General features: G+C 36.6%; 1 protein-coding gene across 1 annotated transcript; it reads right to left on the reverse strand.

Annotated features, from left to right (window-relative positions):
* Positions 1–369: 369 nt before the first annotated feature.
* On the reverse strand, positions 370–10,529 carry LOC137709931 (suppressor of mec-8 and unc-52 protein homolog 1-like). The gene is made up of 16 exons (XM_068448915.1): positions 10,283–10,529; positions 9,701–9,911; positions 8,438–8,590; positions 7,918–7,966; positions 7,249–7,332; positions 5,549–5,652; positions 5,158–5,244; positions 5,016–5,069; positions 4,560–4,655; positions 3,394–3,521; positions 2,943–3,069; positions 2,779–2,838; positions 2,539–2,646; positions 2,256–2,356; positions 1,797–1,848; positions 370–783 (listed from the first exon to the last, which is right to left on the reverse strand). Exons 1-16 carry the CDS (start codon positions 10,309–10,311, stop codon positions 685–687), a joined length of 1,542 nt encoding a protein of 513 aa, XP_068305016.1. The 5' UTR covers positions 10,312–10,529; the 3' UTR covers positions 370–684.
* Positions 10,530–14,278: the final 3,749 nt, after the last annotated feature.

The raw sequence follows: 14,278 nt of genomic DNA on the forward strand, positions 1-14,278 counted from the left end.
GTTCTAGTCGCGACTAATAAAGGCATATAAATTGATGCCAAAAAGCTCTCATTCACTTTCTTCCATCAACACAGCACAAGTCAGATTGGAGGTCATTTGATGTCATGCAGAATTCAGATCGGACGATTGAAGCATAAAATGGAGGCAACTTCTTATATCCTTCTCGTAATGTGAGCCGAACCTAAAATCTCCTCTTCCGTCAAGACCCGATACAGCTAGACTAATTAGTCATGTGCTAAGCTGGAACCTCCCAAAATAAGAGGACCACTGCACTAAAATGTTTCAACCAAGTTTTACGCACTAAATAACAGACAGTTTCAATTATTCGAATCAAAGCCTATCCTTCCCACAAGTACTTAGCAAACCATGTCTATAAAATTAAGCACTTGATTCGATTTAACCGAAAACAGATTATGCCAAATCTTGGTTCTAGAGTGCATAACACGAATACGAGTTATGAATCAAAATTACAGATGTTGCTTAGTAAAAAGCTATACAATATGTCCAAACCATGATTGATCGATGAGTAAATGTTACGAATCCAACATCCTAATCGGCTCTGGGTCTGAGTGAGTTTTTGCAGACAACGCTTACACTTTGTTTCTCAAATGCCAACCAAATATGCATGTCAGCAATCTAACTTCACGCAGCCGGAAACGAAATTACATACAGGTCACCAGAGATTCAAGGCTTCCATAACTTCAGTGTGCAGTCTTCGCTATATGTGGCGACAAGATTCCTGTGAGGATGGTGACTGATGCCAATTACCTCCTTTTCATGGACCTGCAAATCACAATAGAAAGCACTTCATAACTCTTTGGCATTCATTTATGCATTTTCGGTTATCAAAGGAGGATTGTGTAAACACAGAGATTGTTTAACATGCGCAGTTAGATCTCAGCAAACACAACCAACAGTGTAATCCCAGACGTCCACACATGCACACACCCACGGATGTGAATAGTGCAGGTTTCGGGACCAGAAATAGCTGGAATTAGAATGCGGCAAGAATTGCAATTACTGTACCACTCCTTTAAAACGAGCCATTCAGGGACCAAAACAGGCTTTGTCTTAAATTTGCCACATCTAGGATGAATACACATCCAGAAAGATGTCATCTGCATGCAGTATGCTTACAGGTATATATGGATGACAAGGGCCAAATAGTTATATCGGCCAGCACAAACAAAGATGTCATCAGATACCTCTATTAGTATTTTAAACAAGACAGGGCAGATATTTATCTAAGCGAACATACACAGGATTTCTCCTTCACACCTTATTTGTATAGGGTATGAAACTTAATCAATGTACATCTTCGAATATGGGGTTTCATGCCAAGCAGAAAGAATATAATAAGACACTTGCAATGCTGAGTGATCGGATCTCAATCAGTGAAGCAACCAAAACTGGTTAGAAATACTAGAAGATCCATGTCTCAATGAAGTTTGAAAAACACCAATTTAACTCAACCAAGGAAAAATCATCACTTGAACATTCAGTTGTCTTTTCAAAGCACTTTGTGAATTTAGAGCAATAGCCATGTTGAAACAAATACTTAAATTCTCGTTTAATGTGATTCAGATGTGCAACAACTATTTGCATTCTAAGCCCTCGTTCTGCACCATCTCAATCTCCATTACCAAAATACAAACGTCAATTAACAAAATTGTCAATAATTGTTGTGATTCCAGATATGCGTCAGGTATATCATTCTAAAGCTAATTCAGTACTTTGTTCGGAAAAAAAAAAAAAAAATTCATTACCAACTCAATCTTTAGCAACAAAATACATACCTTCATTAGATGCTCTAGTTTACCAGATTGGTGACTGAAACAGTACATATTCCTGCAAACAGATGAAACATTGGTAAGCACCCTGCATGCTGATGATCACAAGAACAAAGCAGGTAGCACAGTCTTTGTAGTTTCCAACTGGCAAGTACCTGTTGGAGGAAAAAAAATAACACAAACGGCTCTGACTCTAGAGAAGGAGAAGCCCAAATTATCTCTTAGATTCTAATTTTGGAATTCTAATGTTGGAAAAGCAAAACTTCGTCTATCCAATGATGCTAAGAAAACAAATAGTTCTCTAGAAGACGAGGATAAACACCGCAAAATGTATAAGAGATCTTTTGAATTTGGCAAGATTTCATACATAACAGACACAAAAACAAGCATATTAAGAATGTATATTAACATAAACAAATGAAATATGAGCACGATGAAAATTTGACAAAAGTTTATCTGGAATACCTGTCTTCACCAACACAGTAAATCCATTCCCCTTTAGGTGACACACAAGCTGACAAAAAATCTCCACCTTCCTTTTTACCAGATGAAAAGCTCTTCACAACCTAAGCCATAATAATCAGACAGTCTCAGTAATAATAAATTCATTTGCACTTAACAACAAAGCAAAATATTTTGGCTTTAAAACATGAAATTTTCAAAAACGAACTTTGAAAAATGTTAAACCAATCATCACTGCCTGCCAAATACATTGTGACATGTTGAACAAAAGTGAAAATATATATACCTGCCCTTGAAGTGTCATGACATAAATGGATGACGTCTTATTACATACAATGATGTGATCTGTATTTTTTGGGTAAAGATGAACAGAATTCACAGAAGCATCACCTCCCTAACAGTTCAAACAAAAAAACCACATATTAGATGCAAAAACAATAAAAGAAAAGGCAGAAGTTTAAAGGAAATGTAGCTAGGTTCCTCTAGCTCATGATATATAAAATATTAAAACAATGAGCAGGAATACCCTTAAAGGAGGAGGTGGCTTGAATGTCTGCAGACAGTCTGTAGTCTTCAAATCCCAGACCTCAAAAAAAAAAAAAAAAAAACTTATTTATGCCCCAGAAAATGGAAAGGTGTTGCGCAACAACAGCGTCTACGAGATACAAATACATATCGCAAGAAACTTACCTTGACTGTACAATCGCTAGATGCAGTAATTACACGACCTCCATCACTTGTAAAGATTGCATCATTTACATAAGATGAATGTCCACGAAATTCTTTCAACGCCTTCCCAGATTTTAGGCCATGGATTCTACATCAGTCATAAACAGTCACCTTTAAAAATATAGCAATGAATATAAATATAATTATATATGAACGAAAAGAGGAGATGTGCGTGGCGGCCAATAATGCACTTTTTGACATTAAATCATAGTAACCAAAACATAAAAGTGAAAAACAAGGAGATGCATGTGACAATGAGTGATGCATAACTGTTACATAACTAATACAATTCAACGGATGTATTAAAAATGAAAACATAGGAACAGTCAAAACTCAATGTATGTTGACATGTAAAGTAATAACTAATGTACCAATCTAGGAAACATATGCAACAAGAGATGTGAAAAAATACTTTGCAGTGCTGTCAAATGATGTACTAAGTAACTGGCTTCCATCACGAGAGAAGGAAACACTGGTGACACCCTTTGAATGTGCACGTTCAAGACGGCGCAAGCACTGCCCAGTCCTAATACGCCAAACCTGTAAGAAGAATTTAGACAAATTAAGTTCAGTAACAAATTCAATAAAACTGTATAACATATCAAAACTGAATTAAGTCAACAAATGCAAAGTAGCAAAATGGACAGGAACCAAAAAAGTTAAATAACATTCTGTAAACTATCTTCTAGCTTCAAGAAGACGCCAAATCATAATTACTATACTAGGGCCTTATCTTGGACAAGAAAATGCAAGCATACTCAGAACAAACACAGCTTGAGTTATGTTCATATCATAGACAATAAAATTTGACCAGAGGCAACCACACACAAATATAATCACAAAACAAACAGAACATTTGCGTGAAATGGGATATACACTCCAAAAACACCCATACAAAAATGTAATAACATGAAATAAAACAGAAATTTAAATACAATGAGCAATACCATGTATAGAACACCCATGTGAAACAATTAGCAACATGCAATCATAACATGAGATGAATCAAGTAAACAAAAGTTTGGCGGTCAATCTATCTTTCCTAGCAACAAAATCATAATGCACTTTAACCTACAGCTTGGGAGATATAATAATAGAACTATAATCAGAACCAGAATCCGACATTAAAAACTCCACTCGTCACTCATTACAATTTCTGGAACACCTAAGTGTCATATTCATACCAACTTTATCCACTGACATGTAAGAAAATTAGGGTACACAGTAATGAATGCTTACAAAGCAGTGGGAGAATCATATGGACTCTCTGAAAGAGAAGTAACTACATAAAACTAACATCAATTTTATAATAATAGGGCAGCCATCCCCATAGTCAGATGGCAACATTTGCTCAGATTAGTACTAGAGGGAGACTGGTTTGGACTGAATAGTATTTGAAGACAGGTGTGGGAGTAAATTTGAAGGACTCTATAATTATTTGAGGATACATGTGGTCATATGATGGTTTCTAATGGGAAATTAAAACAAAAATTTAAGAAAAATGTATGGAGAATTTAACTTCTAGAAGAAAAAACAAGAACCAAACTGTTCCATCCAAGAAAAATGAGCATAATTTACTTTGATCTTTCCATCTTGTGACCCAGATGCAAGCATCTCTGAATCTCGGCTAAATTCAACACAGAGGACAGCATCCTCGTGCATCATGAAACTTTCCTGCAATATTGACAGCACATCAGAAAATGCAGAAAGCAGGTTGCGAAAAAAAAAAAACTACTGAACGACCATCCGTGTGTGTAGGGGCATATGTGTGTGTATATTATAAGGACATGACAAGCAGGCCAGAGCCCAAGTTGCATTCATCAAGAACCCTTGAGAGGGTGAAAAACACAACATTATCCCCACTTCCAATAGCATGTTTCTTGCTCAGAACCAATGATATCAAGGTCATAATGCTACAACTTTACAATTAATTAACCTTACAATTGCAATGAAAATATATACTTATATTATATATCTATGTATGTATTATTGTTGTAGAATGCACAAGACTTCGGAAAGAAAATAAATGCTCACATCAGCCTGGTACTGAAGATCCTTCTTGAGTTTCCCGCTTAAGTAATCCCACACCTGGAAGTGACACAAACATTGGAAGAAGAACGCACTCAAATCACACCAAATAATTTCATATTAACAAAAGCATCATAATCATATATACCTCAATAAATCCATCAACCGAGCAAGAGACAAGAAACTGCCCATCTGGTGAGAACCGGGCACATTCTGCATGACTTTTTGTCCCAAACTGCAGCAAAACACCGCCAAAAACAGATTAGAAGTTCAGAAAGAAATTGTTACAAATAATCAGGCCACTACTTAATATAAATCGATAAGATCTTTCTAATCTATTTAAATTTCTTCATAGGCCGATGCATGGATAAAAGAACTACCACCGAATATTGATATTACTGTAGTCTAAGTTCCTAAAACCTGATTTAAAACGAAGTTCAGTATCCAGCATTAATAGCCCTTAACACTAAACCAATAAAGGATACTGAACAATGTATCAAAATGACATATAGCTACAATGCTACATGTAAATTCCCTGCCTTTATTGTGTGTGAAAGAGTTGTTGGATACAAGTCATCCACATCTTGTTTCATAGCAGCTGTTCCCCGAAATAAGTCAAACTGTGTTCCTGGGGGAAGCAATCCTGAAAGAGAAAAAAAAAAGTAACCACATAAGTGACCGTTCCTGTTAATAAAAATAAATCTGATTACAATATATATTGATAGAGAAAAAAACCTATACGAAGTGAACAAGAAGTCCACTTCTTTTAATAAGAGACTGTTAACTTAGGCCTCATTTGCTCGGCAGTAAGCAAGGCCTGGAATAGGAATTTGTTTCCTTTCCATCAAAATTGGATGTTTATTTAGCTTGGAATGAAAATAGAATTAAGGAACTGACTGAACTCAACTACATTGACTAGGTGGAATTGAAACAGGTGGAAGGCTGGAATTTCTATTACGTACTTCTAATGGGATGTAAATTTGAGAAAAGTACCCTCCCACAACTGTCTTCTATACCATTTTGTGCCTTTGTATATTAAACCTATTTTTTCTTTAATCTACATACTTCGTGAAACTCTTCTGTGAACATGTGCAATTCTCACTTGTAGCAAATATGTTGCCAAAAAGATCATTTATCAATTTATCACCAGCAAGCCATGCTAACATATATTGGGCTCAAACCCAGGATAGATTCTTTGATAGTCTTCTTTACTGGTGGTGAAGGTGAACTCCACCATGTCAATAGAAGCAATCATGTTCATCTTCTTTATTTTCTTCTCGATTCTGGTCCTCGTTTTATATCAAACATAATATTACATACATATAAATTTGGTCTTTTATATAAAGACATTAATTTCTTACATGCAGAAGTAGTTGGACATCTCAATTATCATGACAGCAGTTTTGATACTGATGTTGAAAGATTCTTTTTAAGTTTTGAAAATTAGTAAGTCGTAAAACAAAAAAGTGTAAAATTGGAAATATGTTAGTCCTTTAGCCTATTCCTATTTACAATTCGTAACATATATGCCAAATGGTGGAATGAAACGATCATAGCCATTCCGTCCTTGAAATTGTATGCAAATCCTATTCCTATTCTAACATTCCAATCAAACGAACACGGCCTTACAGTTATAAAGATAAAGAGCTATTACATGTACAGTGAAAAGCAGTCCATCAATCACTTCAACAAGAGGAAGTGTCATTCAAAAGTACAGAAAGGGTAACATTCATTTTTTGCTTACTCTGCATTTAATAAAATTTGTTTCCCCTCAAGGAAAAGAAAAACAGATGGAATCCACATATATAGCACATGAATCTTTCATCTCAATGCATATGTGAACCATCAAGATGAAGAATTATTAAGGAGGGACAAGGTATGGCAAGATGCCGAAGCTAAATTAACAACAAAAATCTCTGTATCCTCACCTAACATGTACGAAGAAAACTTCTTGCAGATAAATAAAACTTGATTTCATTGGCACTAAAATTCACAATGCATAAAAGTGAATATAGATTTTATAGCCATGAAGGGTATCTATAAGAAATATAAAGTACTCTCATCTATGACAGGATGGAAATAGAAGGGAGGGAGGGAGAAAAGAATAAAGCAGAAATGAATTTTAAGCAACATATCCACTAGAGGATTTTCTTTAAAGCTCTTCCACGGGAGGATAATTTTCAAAGAGAACCTCATACCAAATAATCAACAAAACAAAATAACAGATGCAAAAGTTCACCTTGGTGCTGCTGCCACTTCAGAGCCTGACCAATTAGAGCTGTTAATCTTGATGGTGGCACCACACTAACTTCCGCAGCAAGTGCTGAGAAATTTAAAAGAAAACAAAACTCGTCAAAGACCACAAACTTCAAAGAATAAACCTCAATAACTACAAAGATTTTTTCATTTGCTATCTACATTTTTTGTCAGATTTCAATGTCAGACACCTCTGACTGTATTTCACATTTAAACTCCATATCCAAGGCCTGGTCTAAATCCATAAACAGGAACAACTAAAAACAAATTAAAGGAAATGCTAAACAGAAAATTTAGTAACAACAGATCTTTGCTTTTCTTAACGCATTATGACATTGTATGACCATATGAGTATATTTCAGTCCCTAGAAGTCTTCAGGCGGCAAGCATATCAGATTTTTCTCCCCAAACTATGAATTGAACCGTTATCTGAAGATTGAAGTGAATCCAAATTGTGCAGGGTTTTTTTTTTACGTTATTTATGTTCCTTCAGTGATTTTTCAGTGACAAATTTTTATCTCTAATCATAGAGGAGAGATACCTGATGTATTCATTGAGATTAAAAACCTAATGGAAATATTTAAAGTTCACTTATAGAAGGGAGATGGAGTGAAATTTAAAGTTCACTTATAGAAGGGAGATGGAGTGAAACCTTGAGCAATTTGAGCACGCCGTTTTTCTTTTGTTGACTCTTGATAAGCCTGTTATAGACAACATAACCTTTAAGTTTCTAATAGAGCACCATGCTGATTGAAATGAAAGCACAACATACTCCAAGACAGTGGAATGAGCTAACAGCAAAAGATTCAGGTGCACTATTTAGTTAACCTTCAATCTAATTTGATGGCATTACAGAGAAAAGACAAAAATTATGACCAGACCAATATCATTTTCTTTCTTTCTTTTTTCCTCGAGCTGAATAAATATAATGCATCATTAGTTCTGGAGTGCTGGCTGTTGATTGGGACCTTCAGGTGTTTGTGATATTAAGGTTTTTGGGACATTCAAGTGTCTGGGAACCTTCAACTGACTAACATGTTTTTGGTAGGACTTCATTGCACATATTCTCATTGTAGATAGCAATAAAGAAATAAAGGTTGAAATTCTTTCTTATTATGACCAATAATTCAATAACTAGTGAGTCAAATAATTATTTGAAAGCTATTTCATACCTCATTTGGATCAAAATAGGTTCTGACAAGGAGGTGCTCAAGTCGCAAGAATCTTTCAGGTTGTTCTTGCTTCACTACACCCATTACCTGAGTCTGTCTTAAGATAGCACGAGCAGTATCCAATTCTCGAAGTTCAATCATTTCGAGTACAATCTACACAACACATAAGAAATGAAAATCATAACATGGACAGAAGAAACATAGAAAAAATTACTCCACTGTCAATCCATTCAAGTAGGCTTTCAGGGAAGTAGAGCCAACTAAACCTGGCAGAGGTACACAGCGATCATACTAACATTTAGGGCCAAACAAAGACATAACTCCGCAATCCAAATTAACACAAACTGAAAAATCCATATCCAAGACATACAACGACAGCAGAAAAAAATGGGAAAAAAGTATCCAACCCCACCACACAAACTTTGGTTTATAGACAATGATCTGATTTGCCTTAATGTCATTCATTCTCATGAGAGTGAATCTGATCAAAACCAACAGACTTAGGCGCTACCATTCCTAAGAGGATTAGAAGTTTTAATATGATTGAGCCTTCTTACATCAGTACTAGTTTGATCCATTCTGTCAAAGGTTCTAGGGATTAGAAGTTGACAATGTTAGTTGTGCATTTAGACAATGGCTAGGTGTGGTGTGTTCCTATGCGTGCACTTGTTTTTGTTGGGACATTATTCATATTCAATATTTCAAAATAAACAGAATATGTTTCCACCTTACAATATCAGTACAACTCTATTGCTGACTTCAGAATACCTTAAACTACTTTCACCTCTGAAATGAGTCTTAACGAGTTCCTCAGCTCAAATATGCCTTTATACATGAGATGGGCCACTCGAAAAACCTTCATATATCAGATATATGCTTTTGTGTTCTACAACTAAATCAAATGTGCATTATTGCTTCTGTCCTACACTTTACACCTTTGATCACTAAATCCCGGTAGCCATATCATGCATCCTAGCAGGAGAAATTCTCTCATATAATATTGGCATAATGTAAATTGGAAGTTATATACGCGCACACAAAAAAGACTAGCCCTGTAAGAATCATATTCAATACAGCTAACACCAATCTTGAGCATTATAAATCACGACAGTGAGCTTATAAGTTGAAGAATATGCAAAACAAGTAACATTGTTCATACATCACAGCAGCTAGAGTCGAATGGTAGTGTAAACATGTCGGAAAGTGAAAGGACTAATACCAGGCTTGCAACATACATATTCAAAGGTAAGTATTGTTACAAACCTGCTCGTACAAATCCTCCAATTTATTCCTGGGAAGCTTAAGTTGAGCCACTTGAGGCAAAATTGCATCCCACCTTCCACTATTTATGTCAGAAACAAATGTCTCAACGCTGTCAACAGTGTTCAAAGATACCTGGCACTCACTCTGCAACGTTTGAAACGTTTGGTGCAAAGAATTCTCTTTGCAAAATTGAAGCACAATCTTGATGACACTGAAAAGAGAGAAAAATAAAACAGATTAACAACATCGAATTTTCTAGTACACTCAAACAGTACAACGTTGTACTCTCACTGTATCTTTAGCAAACAAGTCAATACCCCTGTTACCGAAAGCCAACATATTCGACAACATCCGAGAACTTCCCAGGCATTGTTTGTCTTTGAACGAACAGAATCCAATGATTACCAAAAAAAAAAAAAAAGCAAACATAACCCAGTTAAACCTAACTTAACCCTACTCTGCTCCCCCAGTTGTCTGCCAGAAAACAACACAAGAACTTAAATATTGAACCCTAGAAAAACATAAACATAGGATTTATGTGTGTGCAATACAACGTTAAAGAGGAAAAACAAAAAGACATACTCTCGAGCTTCGATTTCTAAGGTAGACATTGTGCCGACGAAGTTTCAGTGGGAAGGAAACAGAGAGAGAGAGAGAGAGAGAGGAAGACTAGGGTTTGCAGCGACGTCTAGGAAGAAGAAGAAGAAAGCGAAAGTTTGGGTGGTGTAAGGAAACTTGTGTTGTTTGGGCGGGTGAGGGCTGCGGCTTCAAGGAGGCGGAGGGAAGGGAGGGAGCGGAGTGGCCGTGTTTTTCTATTTTTTTTTTCCCGAAGGGGTTTGGGTTTGTGTTTAGAGCAGTTCCAGCGTTGACTGGTGCTCGGGGGAAGGGCTGGTGAACAGGGCCGTAGATCCCAAGCGAGAGAGTCCATCGTGTGGCAGGCCGAGGGACAGGTCCGGTTCAAGGAAGGGGCCTGGTATGAGTTGCCAGCCCGAGGGTTTATGATGCACGGCTGACGTCACTCAGACGTCAGCCACTTTTTTTATTTTTTTCTGTCAGGTGCGTGGCCCTCAAGCGCACGAATGGGAGCGTGGGCCGACAGGATTTCAAGAATTGGGGTCCGCGACCCATTGAAAAATGTTACCGTTGGGAAGCCACGTGGCTTCCCATGATCCGTTCGATCTCAACGGCAAAACATTTTGGACCATCTGATTTGCAATGGTAATAAAAATAAAAAATACCTTATTTAATATCAACCATTGGATCTGAGATCAACGGTTGATATTATTAGCCTTTATAAATAAATAATAAATAAAAAATAGTTTTAAAAATCAGAAATGTTACAGTTGTGACACGTGGCACAATCTGCAGTGTTGGAATTCAATTTTTTTAAAATCCAACGGTAGAGATTAATTAGTTGAATAAAAAATTTAAAAAAATTGTAAAAAATCCGAAAAAAAAATTGTTTTTACTTTTCTATAAATACATTCTCATTATCATCTACCTTACACATAAAAAAATTGAAAATTTTTTAAAAAAAAAATCTTATCAGAAATCCATCACCAATAATTATCTTTTTCGGATTACGACACGTGGCGCAACGAGAACAATTAAAAAATATGTCGGTCCAAAATTACAAATAAAATTATTTTGTATTATTTTATAAATTTTCGGATAATGACACGTGGCGCAACGAGAACAATTAAAATTCCAATCTGAAATTACAAATAAAATTATTTTGTATTATTTTATAAATACAAAAAATATTAATATTTTATTGTCTATTGCCTATTGTCAGGGCTATTGCAGTACAACGGTGGAGATGCAAAAGGCAGTTACTGTTCATCGGGTGAATATCATAGTGTATTGCCTGGGGGGAGGGTTCCTACGCTAGAACTGCTTTTAGGCCCCAAATTACTTTGGTCACTGATAGAGGTGGGCAAACGGGTCTTGGACTCACGGATCAGGGCGGATCTATGCGGTTCACAGTGGGTACGGGACGGGTCCAGGGCAAGGCGAGTCTAGGTAAATATCGAGGTGGGGCGGTTCTAGAAATTGGAGAAAACGAGCCCTTGACTCGAACCGTTGATTTCCTACCTTGATTAAATCTCTACCATCTATCATCCTTTCTCTATTATTCTTGTCTGAGCTGTCTCGTCCCTAGACTCCCAATTTCGTGTTCTCAGACCCAATTCACTCAACTCTTCCCTCTCTAGAATTCGAGCCTTGACCTTGAGGTCTCTATCCCGACTCCAACACCACATATGTTCTCCTCAACGCAACCACCACCATCTGCTCTCCTTAACCCTGACATACTTTTTCTCCCTCGAATTCCCAACTGGAGCACTCGCAGTGGGCGGCGACTCTTTCCTCCCTCGATCGCTCTTCCCTAAATCTCATTTCCTTTCTCGTCTCAAACCTCAATCTCGAGCCCATGCTCCCATCTTCGTCCATCGACTCTACACACTTTCTCGCTCTCCCTCCCACCCGTAGTGACTGAGTCGACCTTGACTGTGTCAACATCACAGCAGCCATCCACCATCACCATCGTGGCATTTTCTCCTGACTCTCCAGCGGTCCTCTCAATCACGAGTTCCGACTACCACCTTATCATCCTGCAAATCCCTAGGTAATTTATGAATTAGGGTTTCTAACTTAGGAATTTAGGGTTTTTGCATAAGCTTTTCAATTGATTTAGGAATTATGTGGGTTTCTAACTTAGGAATTATGTGGGTTTCTGATTTAGGAATATAGGATTTTTGAGGCTGTGATTGCATAATAAGTGCTTTTGGGAAAATTTGCTTCTGGGTATGTAAGATTTTGTTTTGATTCATCAATTGATGTAATTTGTAATGGCAAGGGTGGAGGTCTTGGATCCATGAGGAAGACGACGTCTCTTTTGTTCGATTTGTACGTCAGGGTCAGCGGCTCCAACTGAAGTTACTGGTGTGGTTGGGCTCAAGCACGAATTGCAAACTCAACGATGTTGTCCTTTATGTGGCTAACAAAAAAAAAAGATATTGGACCTGTGGACTCAGCCCATTTCAAACGAGCCGGGTTAGGTCCGGTTCCAAATTCTCAAAACCCATTACCCGGCTCTGTCCGCCCAGTTACTATTTACAAGGGGTAAGGTCTGATTCCTCTAAATTTGGGTCCGGCCCGGCCCGTGCCCACCCTTGGTCATCAACTCATTAAGGTTCTAAAGTGAATTAAGGGACGCAACTAAAAGAAATATGCAAAAAGAGAGAAGGAAGGTTAATTTCCACGAAAATTTCTTACAAAATTGATCATTGTATTTCTAGTTGTTGCAATTTAAGTCCCAATAATTAATTTCGGTTAATTAAGTTGATGGAACGTAAGTGGCCCTTTATTACAGTGGTGGAAAGCTGTTGAGCCCTTATCCTCTACTCCCCCAGTTGACGAAACATGGACATAAATGTCTTTTTATATACATGGACATAAATGTAAGGCCTAATTGGATTAATGGTGGTCATGGTAATTAGGGGTGGGTTTGGTTTTGTTCAGTTCGGTTTTTTGCCAAAACCAAAACTGAACCAAAACTTCGGTTCGGTTCAATTTTATTTCAGTTTTTTTCGTTCGGGTTTTTTTTTTTTTTTTTTTTTCAATTTGGTTTTGTTCGATTTGATTTCGGTTTTTTTATTTTATAAAACTTGAACTTTTTTTAATATAGATTTTAGAAAAGAGGCTTGTATTAGTAGACTAATAATAAGAAAATGGGGAAAGTGGGAAAGTGGGAAGGTAGTTGTACATATACAAGATCATATATACTAATCATATTCTATCAACAATCTCAATTGCAAATAAAAATGATCACCGTATCCGTTCAAAAAGCAAACAAATAGAGAAGCTCTTCTAAGTTCCAAAACCTTCCAAAACTTTCTTCCATAACCAATGAAATATCATCCCTAATTGAACAAAGCATGCTTCTTGAAAAAGTCCTAGGTTTAGTTTCAAACTTAGCAATTCACAAAAGAAACAACGTAGGCATACATTCATTAAGTGTAAAGGAATTCGGCTCGGTTCATTTTGGTTCAGTTTCCGAACCTCCATACTTAGATTGAATACCCTCAGAGTTTAAAAGACACTTTCCAAGTCTAGATTGAATACCATCATACTTAGATTGAATATCACTTGAGTTTAAAGGACTCATTTAAAATCATAATTGAATACACATGAATTTATAAACTCCCTTAAAATCTAACATAATTTTATTCCAATACACACCCCTTAATCAGCCTCTTCTATATCTTTTTAAATTGAACTTAGAACTTCAATTTGCAATTAAATAAGAGAAGAAATTGGGAGTTAAGAAGTTAGAAAACTATATACAATATAGGAAAAGTATTTTTACCCGCAAATTTTGTCATAAAAGGGCGCAATGGCACATGATTTCAAGGGAGAGAACTCAAAAATTGACACATCTTGATTCGGAATGTTCACATGTTCATCTGAATCGTGATGTGCTGGTTTAAACCTGGAGGGTGACGAAGCCATAAAGTATGGTTGACGTGTAAAAGTGAGAATAAATTTAAACTTTAATTAAAGAAACCATAGTGCACA

The sequence above is a fragment of the Pyrus communis genome, chromosome 1 (genome assembly GCF_963583255.1).
Source record: "Pyrus communis chromosome 1, drPyrComm1.1, whole genome shotgun sequence".
Taxonomy (NCBI): Eukaryota; Viridiplantae; Streptophyta; class Magnoliopsida; order Rosales; family Rosaceae; genus Pyrus; species Pyrus communis.

Bases quoted from the DNA above. Each gene is read 5' to 3' on its own strand.
- LOC137709931 (XM_068448915.1), bottom strand. From the start codon at position 10,311: ATGTCTACCTTAGAAATCGAAGCTCGAGA. The intron at 8,591-9,700 runs GTTTGTAACAAT...TGTGTTGTGTAG, and splicing joins TGGAGGATTTGTACGAGCAG to ATTGTACTCGAAATGATTGA. The intron at 5,070-5,157 runs GTATATATGATT...TGTCACTTCCAG, and splicing joins CGGTTGATGGATTTATTGAG to GTGTGGGATTACTTAAGCGG.